Source organism: Lontra canadensis, unplaced genomic scaffold (assembly GCF_010015895.1).
Source record: "Lontra canadensis isolate GAN:19392208 unplaced genomic scaffold, GSC_riverotter_1.0 scaffold109, whole genome shotgun sequence".
Taxonomy (NCBI): domain Eukaryota; kingdom Metazoa; phylum Chordata; class Mammalia; order Carnivora; family Mustelidae; genus Lontra; species Lontra canadensis.
The window spans coordinates 2,355,723-2,370,815 of record NW_022631103.1 but is presented as its reverse complement, the minus strand read 5'-3'; the positions used below and the strand labels follow the sequence as shown (position 1 = coordinate 2,370,815).

General features: G+C 43.0%; 1 protein-coding gene across 6 annotated transcripts in view; it reads left to right on the top strand.

Moving 5' to 3' along the window:
* The window catches only part of DAB1 (DAB adaptor protein 1), a 784,414-nt gene that overhangs the window by 508,081 nt on the left and 261,240 nt on the right, over positions 1–15,093 (top strand). For all 6 annotated transcript variants that reach the window (XM_032839738.1, XM_032839737.1, XM_032839734.1 and 3 more), the window contains one exon: positions 6,924–7,126. In XM_032839738.1, the coding sequence (XP_032695629.1) occupies positions 7,060–7,126 (67 nt within the window). In that variant the 5' untranslated portion in view covers positions 6,924–7,059. The remainder of the gene's footprint in view (positions 1–6,923; positions 7,127–15,093) is intronic.

The following is a 15,093-nucleotide window of genomic DNA, read 5'->3' as shown; positions in this document are numbered from 1 at the left end:
CATCTCCATCTGTCCCTGCTTGTTCACTTGGAGAACCTAATCGAGGTGTTGTGCAATTTCCCATTGTGCAATCACACATTTTCCCTTTGCAACTATAAGCAATAGGTGGGAAGACACTTGAAGACCAACAGATGTCTTCTCATCTAAAATTTCCCTGGATTTACCACTTATGGATGGTTCTTGCCTAACTAAGCCTCATTCTGACGACTTCAAAATGTTCTCTTTATGCCCCACACCCCCTCTGTATATCCCAGATAGTACCTGTTCTACCCTAAGCAAGACAGCCTTAGCCTTCCCTCCTTCCTCCTCTTATCGGTTATCAGTATCGATTCATGGATTGTTGGGTTCCCCCCCCCCAGTGGTTTATTATTTATTACCATCCTTAAATGACATTGGTGTATAAATTATTCCAGATTGGGCCAATGACTGCACCTCCGAGATGGCTTCTGTATCCTTGTAACATGCTCCCGTCATTTGTGCTTGTCTTGAGCACTTCCTTCCTTGCTGGAATAACGAGATATTTCAGGCTCATCTTTCATCGGTTCCACCCCAGCTCTGAAATCAGCCAGTTCTCCAAGAACCCCTGGTTCCTTTTACTGGGGAACGGTAGTAAAAAACCAAAATCCAGGTGTTAGGGATCATGTTGTTCCTTGGGTGTCTTGGCTTCTGGACCTGTTCAGTGGACAGGGCTAGGAGATGTGTGCATATAAATGCATGTGTGTGTACATACATAGACAGATGGATGCGTATTTCATAAATTATGAGTTTGCCGGAAATCTCTCATTTCCAGTCTATCCCCATCGTATTTTTCCTGGCTTCCTCCTTTCCATAATTTAATGTCTCCTCTTTCATCGTGAGAACTGGGCTCCCAAGAACATCAAAGAATTTACCCCTTCATTTAATACTGTAGGACATCTAAAATAGTTTTGTAATTTGCCCAAAACACTACCCCCCCAAAAGCCCAATAAAAGAAATTTGGGGGGTGTTTGCAGCTCCCCCTGCTACAGCCCTGCCGAAGACTAAGTGTAAACAGTGAAATTCTGTGTTCATAAATTATTTGGATTAGTTCTTTCTCTCTCACCCCTTTAGAGACTGTTTGTGATGTTAATTTGATACAATTGGATTAATTTGTCTCAGTCCACTTCCAGTCTGAACCTTTCCCTCACTTCCCACCCCTGTGCATTTAATTTAATTTTTTTCAAGTGTGTAGAACAGTGGGCTTCCAAATGGGGGAAATAATGCAAAAAACCTCGACTCAGAAGTATCATCCTTTGCCACATCTTTCCACCCAATCACCTGGTCGTTCTCCTACCCAGATGCCCCTGTGTGGTAAAACGACATCCTGGTGCCCTGCCTTGTTTATCCTGTGTTTTCTTTATGTAAAGACAAGCAGATGTATGACTCTTTAATCTTCCAAATATTACATCCTTGGGGGTAGTCTTTCCATTTTACCGATGAGGAAACAGGCTCTTCATCTGGATGGTTACAAACTCTTGTGCCTTGTTAATAACCTGTTTTGGGTGCTCTATAGTTTGGACAAAGCGATTAAAATGCCTAAGTCCCCAAACACGCAGGTTGTGGCATGCAGCTTTTAATCCCAAAGTTTGCCTTTTGGGAAGACTGCGTTTTCATCTGTGTTTTAAGTCCAGGTTATCTTTTCGGACCGGAATTTGCAGTGTTCCTAGCATATCACCAAGAGACATGCTGGATGTGGGACGTGGCTTGGAGGTTTTCTTGTTTTGTTTCTGTTTAATTTAGGTGAAATGCACACAAAATAAAATTAACATTTTCAGTATGTACAATCCAGGGGTATTTATTATGTTTATGATGTTGTGTGACCACTGCCTCTATCTAGTTCCCAAACCTTTTTAGCACCCCCAAAGGAGATCCTGTACCCATGAAGCAGTCCCCTCCCCTCTTCCTTGCTTCCCTTAGTACCTTGAAACCACTGATCTGCTTTCCATCTCTCTATGGAGGTATCTGTTTTGGATCATTCATATAAATGGAATCATACATTGTGTGACCCTTTCGGTTTAACTTCTTTCATTCGGCCCTCCTGTTGTCACAGGCCATCCACATTGTAGCATGTAGCAATACCCCATTCCTTTTTATGGCTGAATAGTATTCCTTTGCATGGACAGACCACATTTTGTTTCTCCACTGGCCAGTTGATGGACATCTGGAAGGCTTGGTGGGGAGGGAAGGTGGGGAGAAGAGTAGTTTGTACCCTGACCTGTGCTGTGCTACTTAAGAGCCGTGTGACCGTGGACCAGCTACCGACCAGCTTCTGCTTTCCTATATTTGTTAAATGAAAACTGATAGTAAGACCTAACTTTTCAAGTGGTTGAAAGATTGAATAAAAGAAGTTCATAGTAGCATACCTGCCAAATAGCGGGCCCGCCTCAATGCTGGCTGTTGTACAGTAGAATCTTATGAGGGGGATGGGTGGGGGAGAGAAAGCACGAGCTTGTGTTACAATAGGTTTTAGTGTGTGTTTCTTCTGTTACGGATGCTCAGACCTTTATGCTGCTGCTGCTTCTTCACTTTTAAGGCCTACGTGTTTTCTCTGCTTTGTTGTTTGGTGTTTTTTTTTGCCTCCCCCCCAACAAACTACCCCCACAACCCCTCCCCCCCAAACTCACTGAACACAGGATTTTACATTTAGAAGCAGGGCCCTAGACAGAATGCCTGTAGTGGAATGTTACATAATTCACATTTAGATTTGAAGAGCTCATTATAAAAAACCTGACACACTTCAGGAATATTAAATTACTGCAGATTGTGTGGAGCAAAGAAACATTATTGAAGCATTTCACAATTCTAGGCGAGTCTGAATTTAACTGATAGGGTTTCACAGCTTTTACTGGGGAAAAATGATTTCAGTTGTCACATGGTTCCTGGCCCTTGGGGGACTTTAATCTCCTTGATTACAAAGAAACGAATTTCCTAAATAATTTGGAGTTACTTCACAGCCTTTTCCCAACCTCTGGCTTTTGGAAAATTAAAGGGGATGCCAAGACCCAGGCTGTGGTAGCTTCTCTCCTTACTGTGGCTTCCTTATTGAAGTTTTTATTTGCAATAATGTTGGTTTCCTTTCATTATTGATATCAGGGTGTTCTTCAGAAATGCACAAGCAATGCTTTATAACACTTGAACACAGTCCCAGTTTGTTGAACAAGCAGTGTTGGAGATATCCACGGGATAGGGAGAGGTGCTGTATGGTGCTTTATGAAGTTGAAGGGGAAAACACAGCCCAGTTCCCATCCAGTTTTATGTAGGAACTTTTTTATTTTTAAGGATTTTATTTATTTATTTGACAGAGATCACAAGTAGTCAGAGAGAGAGGAGGACGCAGGCTACCTGCTGAGCAGCCCAGCAGAGAGCCCAATGTGGGACTCGATCCCAGGACCCTGGGATCATGACCTGAGCTGAAAGCAGAGGCTTTAACTCACTGAGCCACCCAGGTGCCCCTATATGGGAACTTATAAGAAGGCTTGAAATTGGGTAAAATATACATATTTCAGCTCATTCTGTTATCTGTGTTAGGTACCTACTGTGTGCAAAACCAGCACAATGGAAATATCTTAGAGTCTGTCTCTTCCTGCAGTGTCTTTACAAGGAAGACTTAACCTGCCTTAGTTTCCTCTTTTGTACAGGGAGAATAACAGTATGGACCGGAGGTCACGCACTGCCACATGACCTTGAGCTATTAACACAGGAAATGATTGGCGCCTCATCCTTTTTAAGCGCTTTCCAGAAGGGGTACCAGGTACTCTTCCAAGCGTGTGACATGTGACATGTGTGGTCACACTTCATTTCCACAGTGGCTTCCTGTTACTCCCATTACGGAGATGGAGACACTGAGGCAAGGAGGGGGTTGAGTAACTTCCTCAATATCACGCTGCGTATCGGTGGCTGAAGCTAGGCAGCTGGCCAAAAAGCGGATTGTAGCCTAAGTAGGGAGAAATCCCGTTGAATAGAGAGATCAGAAAACCTTTCTGCCTACAATACTTTGAACCCAACCCTGAAGGGTCAGTAGAATGTCAGGGCAGACTCGAGAAGAAAGATTGAAGGAAGAGAAAGGTAGCAGTGCAAGTTACAACTGGAGACGGGAGGAGGTACATTGCCTCCTTATCAGACTTAGATTTCCTATTTTTTTTTTTTAAGATTTTATTTATTTGTCAGAGAGAGATGGAGAGAGAGCAAGCACAGGCAGACAGAATGGCAGGCAGAGGCAGAGGGAGAAGCAGGCTCCCCGCTGAGCAAGGAGCTGGATATGGGACTCGATCCAAGGACGCTGGGATCATGACCTGAGCAGAAGGCAGCTGCTTAACCAACTGAGCCACCCAGGCGTCCCTAGATTTCCTTTTATTAGTTGGGCTGTTCGTTGCCAGTCTCCATGCCTTTGCACAGCTGATCCTTCTGCCAGAAACAACCGTTCCTTCATTTATTATACATGGACTTACTGAGTGCCTGTTGGTCCTCTCTCTTATCCAGTTGGCGTAAGGATCATTCTTTGAGACCCCACAGTATTGGGCTCCTCCTCTGAAAATTTTTTCGTTTTTTTAAGATTTGATTTATTTATGTGACAGAGATCACAAGTAGGCAGAGAGGCAGGCAGAGAAGAAGGGAAGAAGGCTTCCTGTTGAGCAGAGAGCCCGATGCGGGGCTCGATCCCAGGACCCTGAGATCATGACCTAAGCTGAAGACAGAGGCTTTAACCCACTGAGCCACCCAGGCACCCCACCTCTGAGAAGTTTTAGTGACTCTTCCAAGCAAAGGAGAGTCCTTGCTCCTTTGTGTCCCAGTGTACCTGGTGTCTGCGTGTGTGTGTGTTCTGGTTGTGTGTCCTGCAGTCCCTTACCTGCCTGACATCCCCGTTAGACTGAGCACCTGTGAGGACAGGAATAAAGAGTCCACACTCCTAGCTAGGGTGGCTGCATGGTAGCTGTCTCTTGACGTGAATGAGCCCGCATTTGGGCCTGGCTTGTCGTAGGTTCTTTGTCGCTGGCTGTGGCCATGAGATGATCAATATTATTAAAAAAAATTTAATTATGTCTATGTAGGGCTTTGTGGCTCTGTCATCTCTGTCATCTCCTGTGGGATGTCGTCTTCTGTCAGGGGAGAGGTCGGGAAGTGGGGGTGAGGGTTAGTGGCGTGGTGCAGCTAGATGGCACAAGGGTGGCAGGAAAGGTTTCCATTTTCTGTGTTTGATTTCACGGACCCCATTCTAGGAAGACAGTTTTGCATTTTCCTTAGTTGTAGCTTTGGTTCCTATCGATGAGACATCATTCAGGGCCAGCATCATTTAAAAAAAAAAAAAATCGCTTTTTAACAAATGAATAGACCAAGTATCTTTGGCTAAGGTGAGAATTTCCCTATTATCGGGCCTTCCTATAATTTTACTAATTTTATTGTCTTTTTATTTAAGTATAAACACACAGTGTTCTGTTAGTTTCAAGTGTACAGTGGAGTGACTCAGCTGTTCTCAGGGCTCATCACAGTTAAGTGTACTCTTAACCTCCTTCACCTGTTTCACCCATGCCCCCCTCCCCCACCTCCTTTCTGGTAACCCCTGGTTTGTTCTCTGCATATAGAAGTGTGTTTGTTTGCCTCTCTTCTTCTTTGTTTTGTTTCTTAAATTCCACATATGAGTGAAATCACACGGTGTTAGTCTTTCTCTGACATAGTTCATTCAGCATTATACCCTCTTGCCATTTGTAACAACATGGATGAATCTAGAATGCACAAAGCCTTCCTGTAGTTTTATGTGGCTTTTACATTAGACCTAGTTAAACCCTCCTTAGTTGTCATGATTGAGAGGTTTGGTTTACTGTTCTTTTTGAGCAGAAACTGGCATTCAGGGTCCGCCTTTCTGGATTCAACCGTTTTGGGTCTGTGGGATGAGCTCAGAATGGGCTTGCGCAGTTTAAAGACCCATTTCCAGCAGCTTTATCTTCATTTTCTTTAAAAATGGGATAACTAGTGAAATGTTTATTTTCAACTGAACTCTCCGATGTAACTCTCAGATAGATGGTCACTGGGAAAGATGGTTGACTCGACGCAGGAGATACATTCATTCATTTTAACTGAAATCAAATGAGATAATGTATGTGAATCTGTAGCTGAGGGCAAAGTATAGAGTAAGTGCATAGTAAATACTAGCTGTAATTGAAGTGGTTGTATTATCATTATTATCATTATCCTCTCTTCCCAGCCCAGAGTCTGGACTTAATAGTACCTAGTAATGTGCGATGCATATTTATTAAAGAAAGAAAGAATGGAATGAGTGGCTGCCTGCTTCTTCTCTTTTGCTCCCCACATTAAATGCTTGTCTGCTCTTATAGCTGAGGAAAAAGCTGACATAAAAATTGGCTGGCTGGAAAGTTTCTCAGCCCCATTTGTCGCCTTACCCTTGGAGCCCAATTGTATGTCAACTCCATGTCCCCACTGATGCCTGGCAGTGAGGGAGAGACCACAGGTCACTTCCCTATCATCTGCTTTAGCTGCCATGGCTCTGATCAAGCTTGGCTGATGGATGGGTGCCCTGTTGTTGGAAATGTCTCCATGGGGTTGCTCAGGAAATACTCCTTTGCTGTATTTTCTGGATGGCATCTACTGCTTGAAAGCAAGACACGTGGAAAACAAGGAGTTGGGTTTTGTCCTTGGAAATCCAGAGTTTTAAAGAGATCTATGTCGAGTTATGTACCTAGGTTGAGAGACCATGTTTCAGGTAGACCTGTCATTCCCTTTGCTACAAACCCTGTCAGTGGCTTGGTGACATCGAGTGAGCAGTTTGTACACAGAGACCAAGATTTTCCTGGTTTTGTATGTTTGACAGTCTGTTTTGCCACCCCCCGACTAATTTCTGTTGAACCTCACAAGGGTGATGATTCTGAACATTCTCTTGGCTTGATTCGCAGCGCTCGGAAGGAGTGAATGAGATGTGCAGCTCGGAGCGTTGTTTCTGAAGGGAGGAGTCGTTGTCTTGAAGAGGAGTCCTCCATGAGCCTGGCCGAGGCCCGGGATCTGTGTGAAGTGGACTAAGGATTTAGTAGGATGTCAACTGAGACAGAACTTCAAGTAGCTGTGAAAACCAGCGCCAAGAAAGACTCCAGAAAGAAAGGTAGGGCTGATTTGTTCCTTTCTTACTGGCTATTTATCTGTGCAGTGTTTTATCTCTGGAATGATTTATAGCACTGTCTTTGTGATGGCATATGTTTTTTAATGGGCGCTAGCATTATTTGCTGTTTTCTGTACTCGCAGTGTATATTTTAATGGCTCACCATTATGCCTTGGGTAAAATCCAAAATTATTTTCCTAACATATAAAACCCTTCCTGGTATGCCTTCTACCCATCCCTCCAGTGAGCAACGTTCTCTGCCTAATCCTCCCACCCCCCCCCTTATCCAACCTTGTTTATCCTCCAGGCATTCTGTCTCTTGGGGTTCATTTTTGCAGGTTTCCAAAGTTCTCAAATTCCAGCAGCACCAGAATCACCTGGAAGGCTTGTTAAAACACAGATGCTGGGTCTCATCCCCAGAATTTTGGGGTTCGGGAGGTCTGGGGTAGGGCCCACCCCTGCATTTAGAACAAATTCCCCAATCGTACCGATGCCATTGTTTCAGAGTCCAGACTTTGGGAACCCCTGGACAATTAATCTAGCACAAAATCCTTTTGTCATTCCCTGCTTGTTTCTAGGCTGGCTCCCACTTAATCTTCAGGTCAGTCTTTCCTTCCTCCCCGCACTGGGTTAGTTGTTTTTGTTTGTTTTGCTGCAGGAGCACTTTGTTAGAATCTCACTTTATTCAAAATTTCCCATGTTTTTTGTTTATCGGCTGGACCAAGCATTCCTGCAGAGCCAAACCTCTCATTCACCCATCAACTCCAACACTTAGAACGTGCTTGACCCTGAGCGGGCACATAGACACCTACTAATGAGGACTGGCATGCATAGTATGGTAATGAAGTAACTCTCACCCTCTCCGTGTTTTCTGGAGAATTGGGTCCCATGGCTTTATGACCATGCCTTTCAGGATGTTTGTCTCCCGGTTGCAATTAGGCGTAAGCGACTTCGTGCTGTGTGTTGTCTTTCTCTCCCTCATCTTCTGAGCTGCACGGAGGACGATTAATAGACTTCTCTTTCAGGTCTTGAAATCTGTCAATATGGGCTTGCAAACCAGGATGCACTCAGTTGCTTTGTATAAGCAGTGATTCGTTTGAGACACTGCTGTGCCTGCCCCGTCATGTTTCGTGATGGCATTTGTCTGACACTCTATAGGAAACAAGGGACATAAATGTAATACACAGGCAGTTCCCAGACAGCCAAAACCTCAGGAAGGATGGTAAATGTTGCTTTGGATGTTTATTTGAAACACAAATATTTTGGAAGCAGCCCATTTTATTTGCTAAAACTTAATGTAAACCTTGTATTTCATGCATCATGGTCTAAGAATAATAGAAGGAAAGCAAATCAGTGAGAGAGCAGGTCTTGGGAGAACTGCTACATGGAGAAAAAAGATTGCAGAGCATGATAATGCACTAGAATTCAAATGCTTTTTCAGTGAAAACTGACAAGTTATATTTTTGCTTCAGATTTAACCTTTCCACTAAACTTGTGCTCTTGAATGCTTAATGCATTAAAAATTGTATCTTACTGAATATCTTTTCATTCTTAATTTTAAAATGCAAAACCAGGAGCTTTCTAAAATGAGGATTCAGGTTTTCAGAACTTTGGCTTAGTTGAAGATTTGGGATGGGAGTATGAAGGTGACTTTTTAGAACCTCCTCATCTTCATGTCTTACAGGACTCTAAAATCAGCTCAATACATAATGCAAGGAATATCTCCTAGTGAGTGGCCAGTACCATGGAGTCTGGACAGGCAGACCTAGATTCAAATTATAGCTATGCCAGCTCCTAACTGTGTGACCTTAGAATGTTACGTAACCTCTCTGAGCATCTGTCTTCACTCCTATAAGTAAGGATATTATATTAAAGTTCAGAGGCTTACTATGAAGAATAATTGAGATAAGACAGATTAAATACTTAGTATAGTACTTGGCATTTATTAAAGGATCAACAAAGAGCCTTTTTTAAAAAGATTTTATTCATTAATTTCACAGAGAAAGTGGAGGGGGGGTGACGGAGCAAGCACCAACAGGGGGAGAGGTAGAGTGAGAGGGAAAAGCAGGCTTCTCCCTGAGAAGGGAGCCTGACTTGGGGCGTGATATCAGGACCCTGGGATCGTGACCTGAGTTTGACTGAGCCACACAAGTGCCCTAACAAAGAGCCTTTATGTGTGTTTTTCCCCTTCCTTTTCTCTTTTTCCTTCCCTTTTCTCCTTATCCTTCTCTCCTTAATACTTGTTATCTCCTTTCTTCCTGTCCTCTCTCTCCATTTCCCTCCTCTCTTCCTTTCTCTTTCTCTTCTCCCATTTCTGTATTCTTCTTCTTTTTTTTTTTTTTTTTTAAGATTCTGTTTATTTATTTGAGCTAGACAGAGAGAAACCACAAGTTGTGGGGAGGAAGAGGGAGAGGGAGAATTAGACTCCCTAATGAGCAGGCAGCCCAATGCGGGACTTGATCTCAGGACCCTGCCAAAGGTGGCCGATTAACCGACTAAGCCAACCCACCCAGGTGCCCCTCTGTGCTCTTCTCCTCCTCCTCTTCATTTTCATCATCAGCATAATACTGTTTTCTCTTACCCATTCTAGAACCATAGGGATCTTAAAAACTATATAGCTGATTTGTCCCAAAGTAAGATTTTACAATTGTTCTTAGCTATGTAACAGTGATAAACAATATGTGTTCTTGATCGACTTCTCTGGCTCATGAAAGCACATACCCACATTCAAAAAGAGAGAGAATGTGCTCCTAACAGGATTAATTTATTTCTTACTCTTCAGTTTTCCCTGTGGAAAAATAAGTATTCCATTAAGCAAATGTTCCTGACTGAGCCAAAATATGTAGAATTTTAAATGGAAATGTTAACAGTTTATTTATTGATCTTGACTCTTGAATATAAAGCATTACTAAAGTTTGTTACTAATTCTTCCAATTCCTCTTTGATTTTCTATGGAGGCAACATAGAACCTCATAAGTAGGTTTATGTCTTCCTCTCTGATCCTTAAGTAATTCTTTTTCTTGTCTTATTGCATTAGCTGGGTCTGTCAGTACAATATTTAGTAATAGGAGGTATTCTTAACTTGATCTTCAATTAATGGAAGTGCTTCTAAGTTTCCTGTAACTGTGATATTTGAATTTTTACTAGAGTTTTTTTTTTATTATTTCTTCTTCATTTATTGTTTTGGAAGTGTTATTGTTTTTTAATAAATCCTGAATTTGGACATTGAATTTTGCCATATGCTCTTTCTATATTTATTTCAATGATTATACATATTTTTCCTCTCAGTTTATATCACAGTGGATTTTACTGATAGATTTTTCTAGACTTCATTTCTAAGGTAAATATTACTCTTTCATGATATTTTATTTTCTATGTATAGATTTGATTTTTTGGTATTTTACTTAGGATTTTGATATGTATTTTCATCAGCATGATTAGCATATAACTTTCTTTTCTTGAAGAATCTTCGTGCCTGGTATTAAAGTTTTTAATTTCATACAGTGATTTTTTTGGTGCTCAGGAAATACTGAATGATATTTAAGCCCTTTTCTGAAAAAATGGTTTTCTTTTTAAAGTAATTTTATTTGACTTTTTAGAAGGTATATATTCTCTTAACTGAAAATTAAAACAGAAAATTAAGCATTCCTAATCCAATTATTCAAAAATAACTGCTCTGGACTGTTTTCAGGATGTGTGTTGAGATCAAACTAATTCATACAGTTTCATATCCTGCTTTGTTATTTGACATTATATCATAAGTACATTTCTCATGTTATTACGTGATATTATAGACTAGAGGGGGTGTTTTTGCCCCTTTGGCAAGATTTAGATGGTTCCTGGGGCAGATATTTTATTTCCTAAAAGAGAATACCTGACAATATGGGTCATCTATCAAGAGTGAGAGTGGCATAAAGAAAAGTTAAGAGGCCCTTTAGAATTTCTCACAAACCTATCACCCGCTTCTTTAACCCAGGCTTTTGAAAGGAAGTCAGAGAGTTTCCAACACAAGTCACCTGGGGGCATATTTCACCATAAAATGCATTTCTGGAGAGGCCCTATAGGAGACTTAACTGGAGTATTCACAATTCAAATAAGGAAGACTTAAATGTAGTAAGAAATAAAGTTGTTTTCCTCATTTCATTTTTATTGGATTGTGTTGCTACACATGCAGCTTGTCCAACGGTGCCTATTCCAGGAGTGGAGTTGATGGAGGATGGGAATGTAGATTTTCAGGTTCGTTACCTGCCATCAAAGGGGGAGAAAGCTGATGTGATTCTGGTTATTTATAAACCCCACACCAGGCCACCCAGTGGAAGACTGTGAGAGAGGAAGGGTCCCAGGTGAGCAGGTGCAGAAGTCTTTGGGGACAGTGCCCGGGGATTTGAATCAGCGCCACCTGGCAGCCGAGGGTGGTAGAAAGAGCACTCACTTTGGAGCCAGACCTGGTTTTGAATTCTAATTCTTTTCCCTCTTGCTGTGTAACCAGAGCTGGGTTATTTAGCCTCTTAGAGCCCTGTCTCAATGAGTGTGTGTGCGTGCACGTATGCAAATAATACTTACCAGAAGGGCGGGGCAGGGGGGCATCGTGGGTGAAGGTCCATCGTGAGAGCCACAGCATGGCAGCTGCCTGCTTAGCATTGGTTTTTCTGCCCTTTTCCTTCTGAGATCAGAGTTCAGCACTGTCTCCTGATCTTCTAGAAACACCTACAAATAAACTTACTCACTTTCCATGTATTAGAGTTATGTCCAAGGATCATTAGTTAGCAAAAGAATAGTAACAACAAAATGCTACCTTATTTGCTCCCTAAAAGATTCGGCCCTGAGCATCCGAGCCCTGATGGGTCTAGAAGTTGGTCGTCATATGGCACACGCATTAACTTTGGAGCCCCAGCAAGCTGAGTTTTAACCCTGGCTGTGTGCCTTAGTAGCTGTGTGAACTATTGGGAAGTTTCTTTTTTTTTTTTTCTTCTTTTTTTTAAAAATCTTTTTATTTTAAAATTTTATTTATTTATTTATTTATCAGAGAGAGAGAGAGCGCGCACAAGCAGGGGGAGTGGCAGGCAGAGGGAGAAGCAGGCTCTCCACTGAGCAGGAACCCCAATGTGGGACTTGATTCTAGGACCCTAGGATCATGACCTGAGCCAAAGGCAGCTGCTTATTCGACTTAACCATCCAGGCGTCCCTATTGAGAGATGTCTTAAAAATTCTGGTTAGTTTTGGTTAACGAATGGTTTCAGTAATGCCATAGGGGTTCTCATCCTTCACTTGGTCAGTTAGCCCTGGAAACTATCCTATTAACTAGGGCTTACCCCTGAAGAGCTTGTACAGTGCCATCACATTCATCATCTGATTGGATCCTTGGGACTGGGGTAATTAATTAAAAAAATTCTTATTATGATGCCTGTGGTTGCAGAGCTGCTGTTTCCCTGCCTCTGCCTACTGCTCTTGCCCTGCAGGGAGGCTGTCTGCCATCTGTCAAGACCTTAGCCCGGGGCTCCTGCCTCAGGCCACTTCCGCTTTTCCAGCTTCCTTTTCCTCAGGAACCAAACGGAGGCGGAAATTAGACCTGGGCAACCAAATCTGAAACCTGGAGGAAGCATTAATGAACGAATGAGGTCTTTTGTCCACAAGAATTTATCCAGCCCCGGTAGGAGCCCTGCCGGCAGTCAGTGTTCTGTGGGGAGAGAGAAGTTTCTGGAAAGGAGACCCTGACTGCAGGCAGTTTATGTAGTTGAAGACCTTCCACCTCAGGAGGCCCTTCTGATTTTTATAGTCTCATCCCCTCCTTGAAAAGACCTGTTCTCTGCTTTGCAGCTTTGCTTCATTCTCATCCTATCACTACTCAAAAGTTAATGTTTTATTTTTACCCCACACTCATATTTGTTCCTTAAAATATGGCACGTTCCTCATAATAAAAAAATTCTTAAACTCTTTTCATGGCTTTTCGGACTTAAAAGCAAGTGAGTTTTCATCTTCATAAACACGTGTAAGACAATATTCTAAAAGAAACCTGAGTTAAGTTATCTAGAAATGGAGAAACAGAAAGGGTTCTAAGGAATTTACATTCGGAGGCTAGCTGGAGCCTCTTGCTCACAGATGAGCTTCTCGAAAGAAGGACTTGCCGCGCTGGTCACTCCTTTGGGTAGTGGCAGAGGCAGGGCTGGAGGCCAGGAATGGCTCCCATGGATGGTGTTCCTCCAGCTCCTTAGACTGCAGACAACTTAACCTTCTTGGGATTGCCCTCTTGGTGGGTTTGTTCCCTCTTCTTTACACTGAAGACTCCTGGAAGAGGTCATGCCTTAGACGCGGATGAACTTAAGTTTGATTTAAGACTTGACACGACGTCTGCTTGCATGTCTCAGGCTAGCTACTCTAACTTTCTAAAGCTCATCCATAAAACAGGGACAAGAGCACCTATCTTGAAGTGCTATCATGAGGATTACACGAGTGAATAAACCTACAGCACCCAACACAATTCTCTGTACATAGACCCAGGTTGAGGAACTTTCCCTTTCCCTCCAGCACCCCAGCTCCTCACTCAGCCCCGAGAGGCAGCACGTCTCCTAGTGCTGTATGACATCAGGGAATAGTAGAAGGTGCCCTTTCCTCCAGAGGCACCTGGGGGTATCCCTGAGAAGAAGGAACTGGTTCATCTTCCAATGGATGCTTGTTTCAATAATAATGGGCAAGGTGGACAGGAAATACGAAGGAGAACGGACTGTGTTGTTAAGCTATAAATGTTTATTAATAGCCATCATTTGTGTTGTGCTTCCTGCGTGCAAACCATTTTAGATAAACTGTTCCCAAGCAGCCCAAATCTTACATCGCCCCATGGAACACATGAGAAAATAACGTTCAGAAAGATCAAGAGACTTGCTCTGGGTCACGTGGTTTGTCTGCATAAGCTGGAAAGCCCTGGGTCTGCCAGACATTAATGTCTGTGTGGTCTTCCCTGAAAACATGGTCTGGGTTTGCCCTGTGCCTTGATGCTGGAGGCTGGTGGTTCCGACAGAATTACAGGGGGGCTGCACTCTTTTTTTGGCAGGGGAGGCACGGAAACCGATGAGGCACATCACACAGATTTATGGCACCATTCTGCCTTGGCAGGGTTTTGGATCTTGGTGTGCTAATTGTTCTCTCCTGACTCTGTGATTTGCAGGCTTTGGAAATTCAAAATCCAGGATTTAATTATATGATGACATCAATTTCTCTGAGGTTGATCCATAAAGCTCTGGGGCTGAAGGGCTTGGGAGGGAGGGAATACTGTTTTGGGTCAAGAAGTCCAGTCCTTTATGGTAGGACTGGCTGTCAGATCATATGATGTGTGGTGGGGAGAGAATTCTGTACTCTCTGCGAGCACATGGTCTTGAATTTATTACAGGACACATCACTCACTGTGGACATTCCCTGAAGACAAACTCATTTCAGGTTTCATTGGTGACTTAGTTCTGGGCTTCACTTTAACTGGTTCCTTTATAAGAAGTCAGGCTTTCTTCAAGCCCTCCTTCACATCCCTTTCTTCCCTGAATGTGTTGTATAACCCCAGCAGCATACCAAAGAGGATAACACCCCAAGCAAGCCATCTGAGTTTTGGTCCCCATGTCTTTGTCACTTGGCCTTCTCTTACCCCGAGCCGCACCAAGCTTCAGTTCCCAGAATTCACCTCTGTGACACCTATGTGTCAGCTCCTTCTACCTGGGTCCTCTTTCCCATCTGTCTATTCACTTGGCCAACTCCTGGTTAGGACCCAACAACCATTTGTCTGAGCCACCATCCTTAACGTTTTGAGCTTCATAAGATTCTCGATTAATCGCTGACTGTGAGCCCCTGTGACCTCCTAAATGCCTTCCAAAGCTGTCCATGCTCTCTCCTCATAGCTCCTCTCCCAAGGACAGTCCGGGCTGCCTTCATCTGCCATCTGTATTGTTCTCACACCCCTCCTAAGGGGTTTGCGGGTTTTCAGTCTT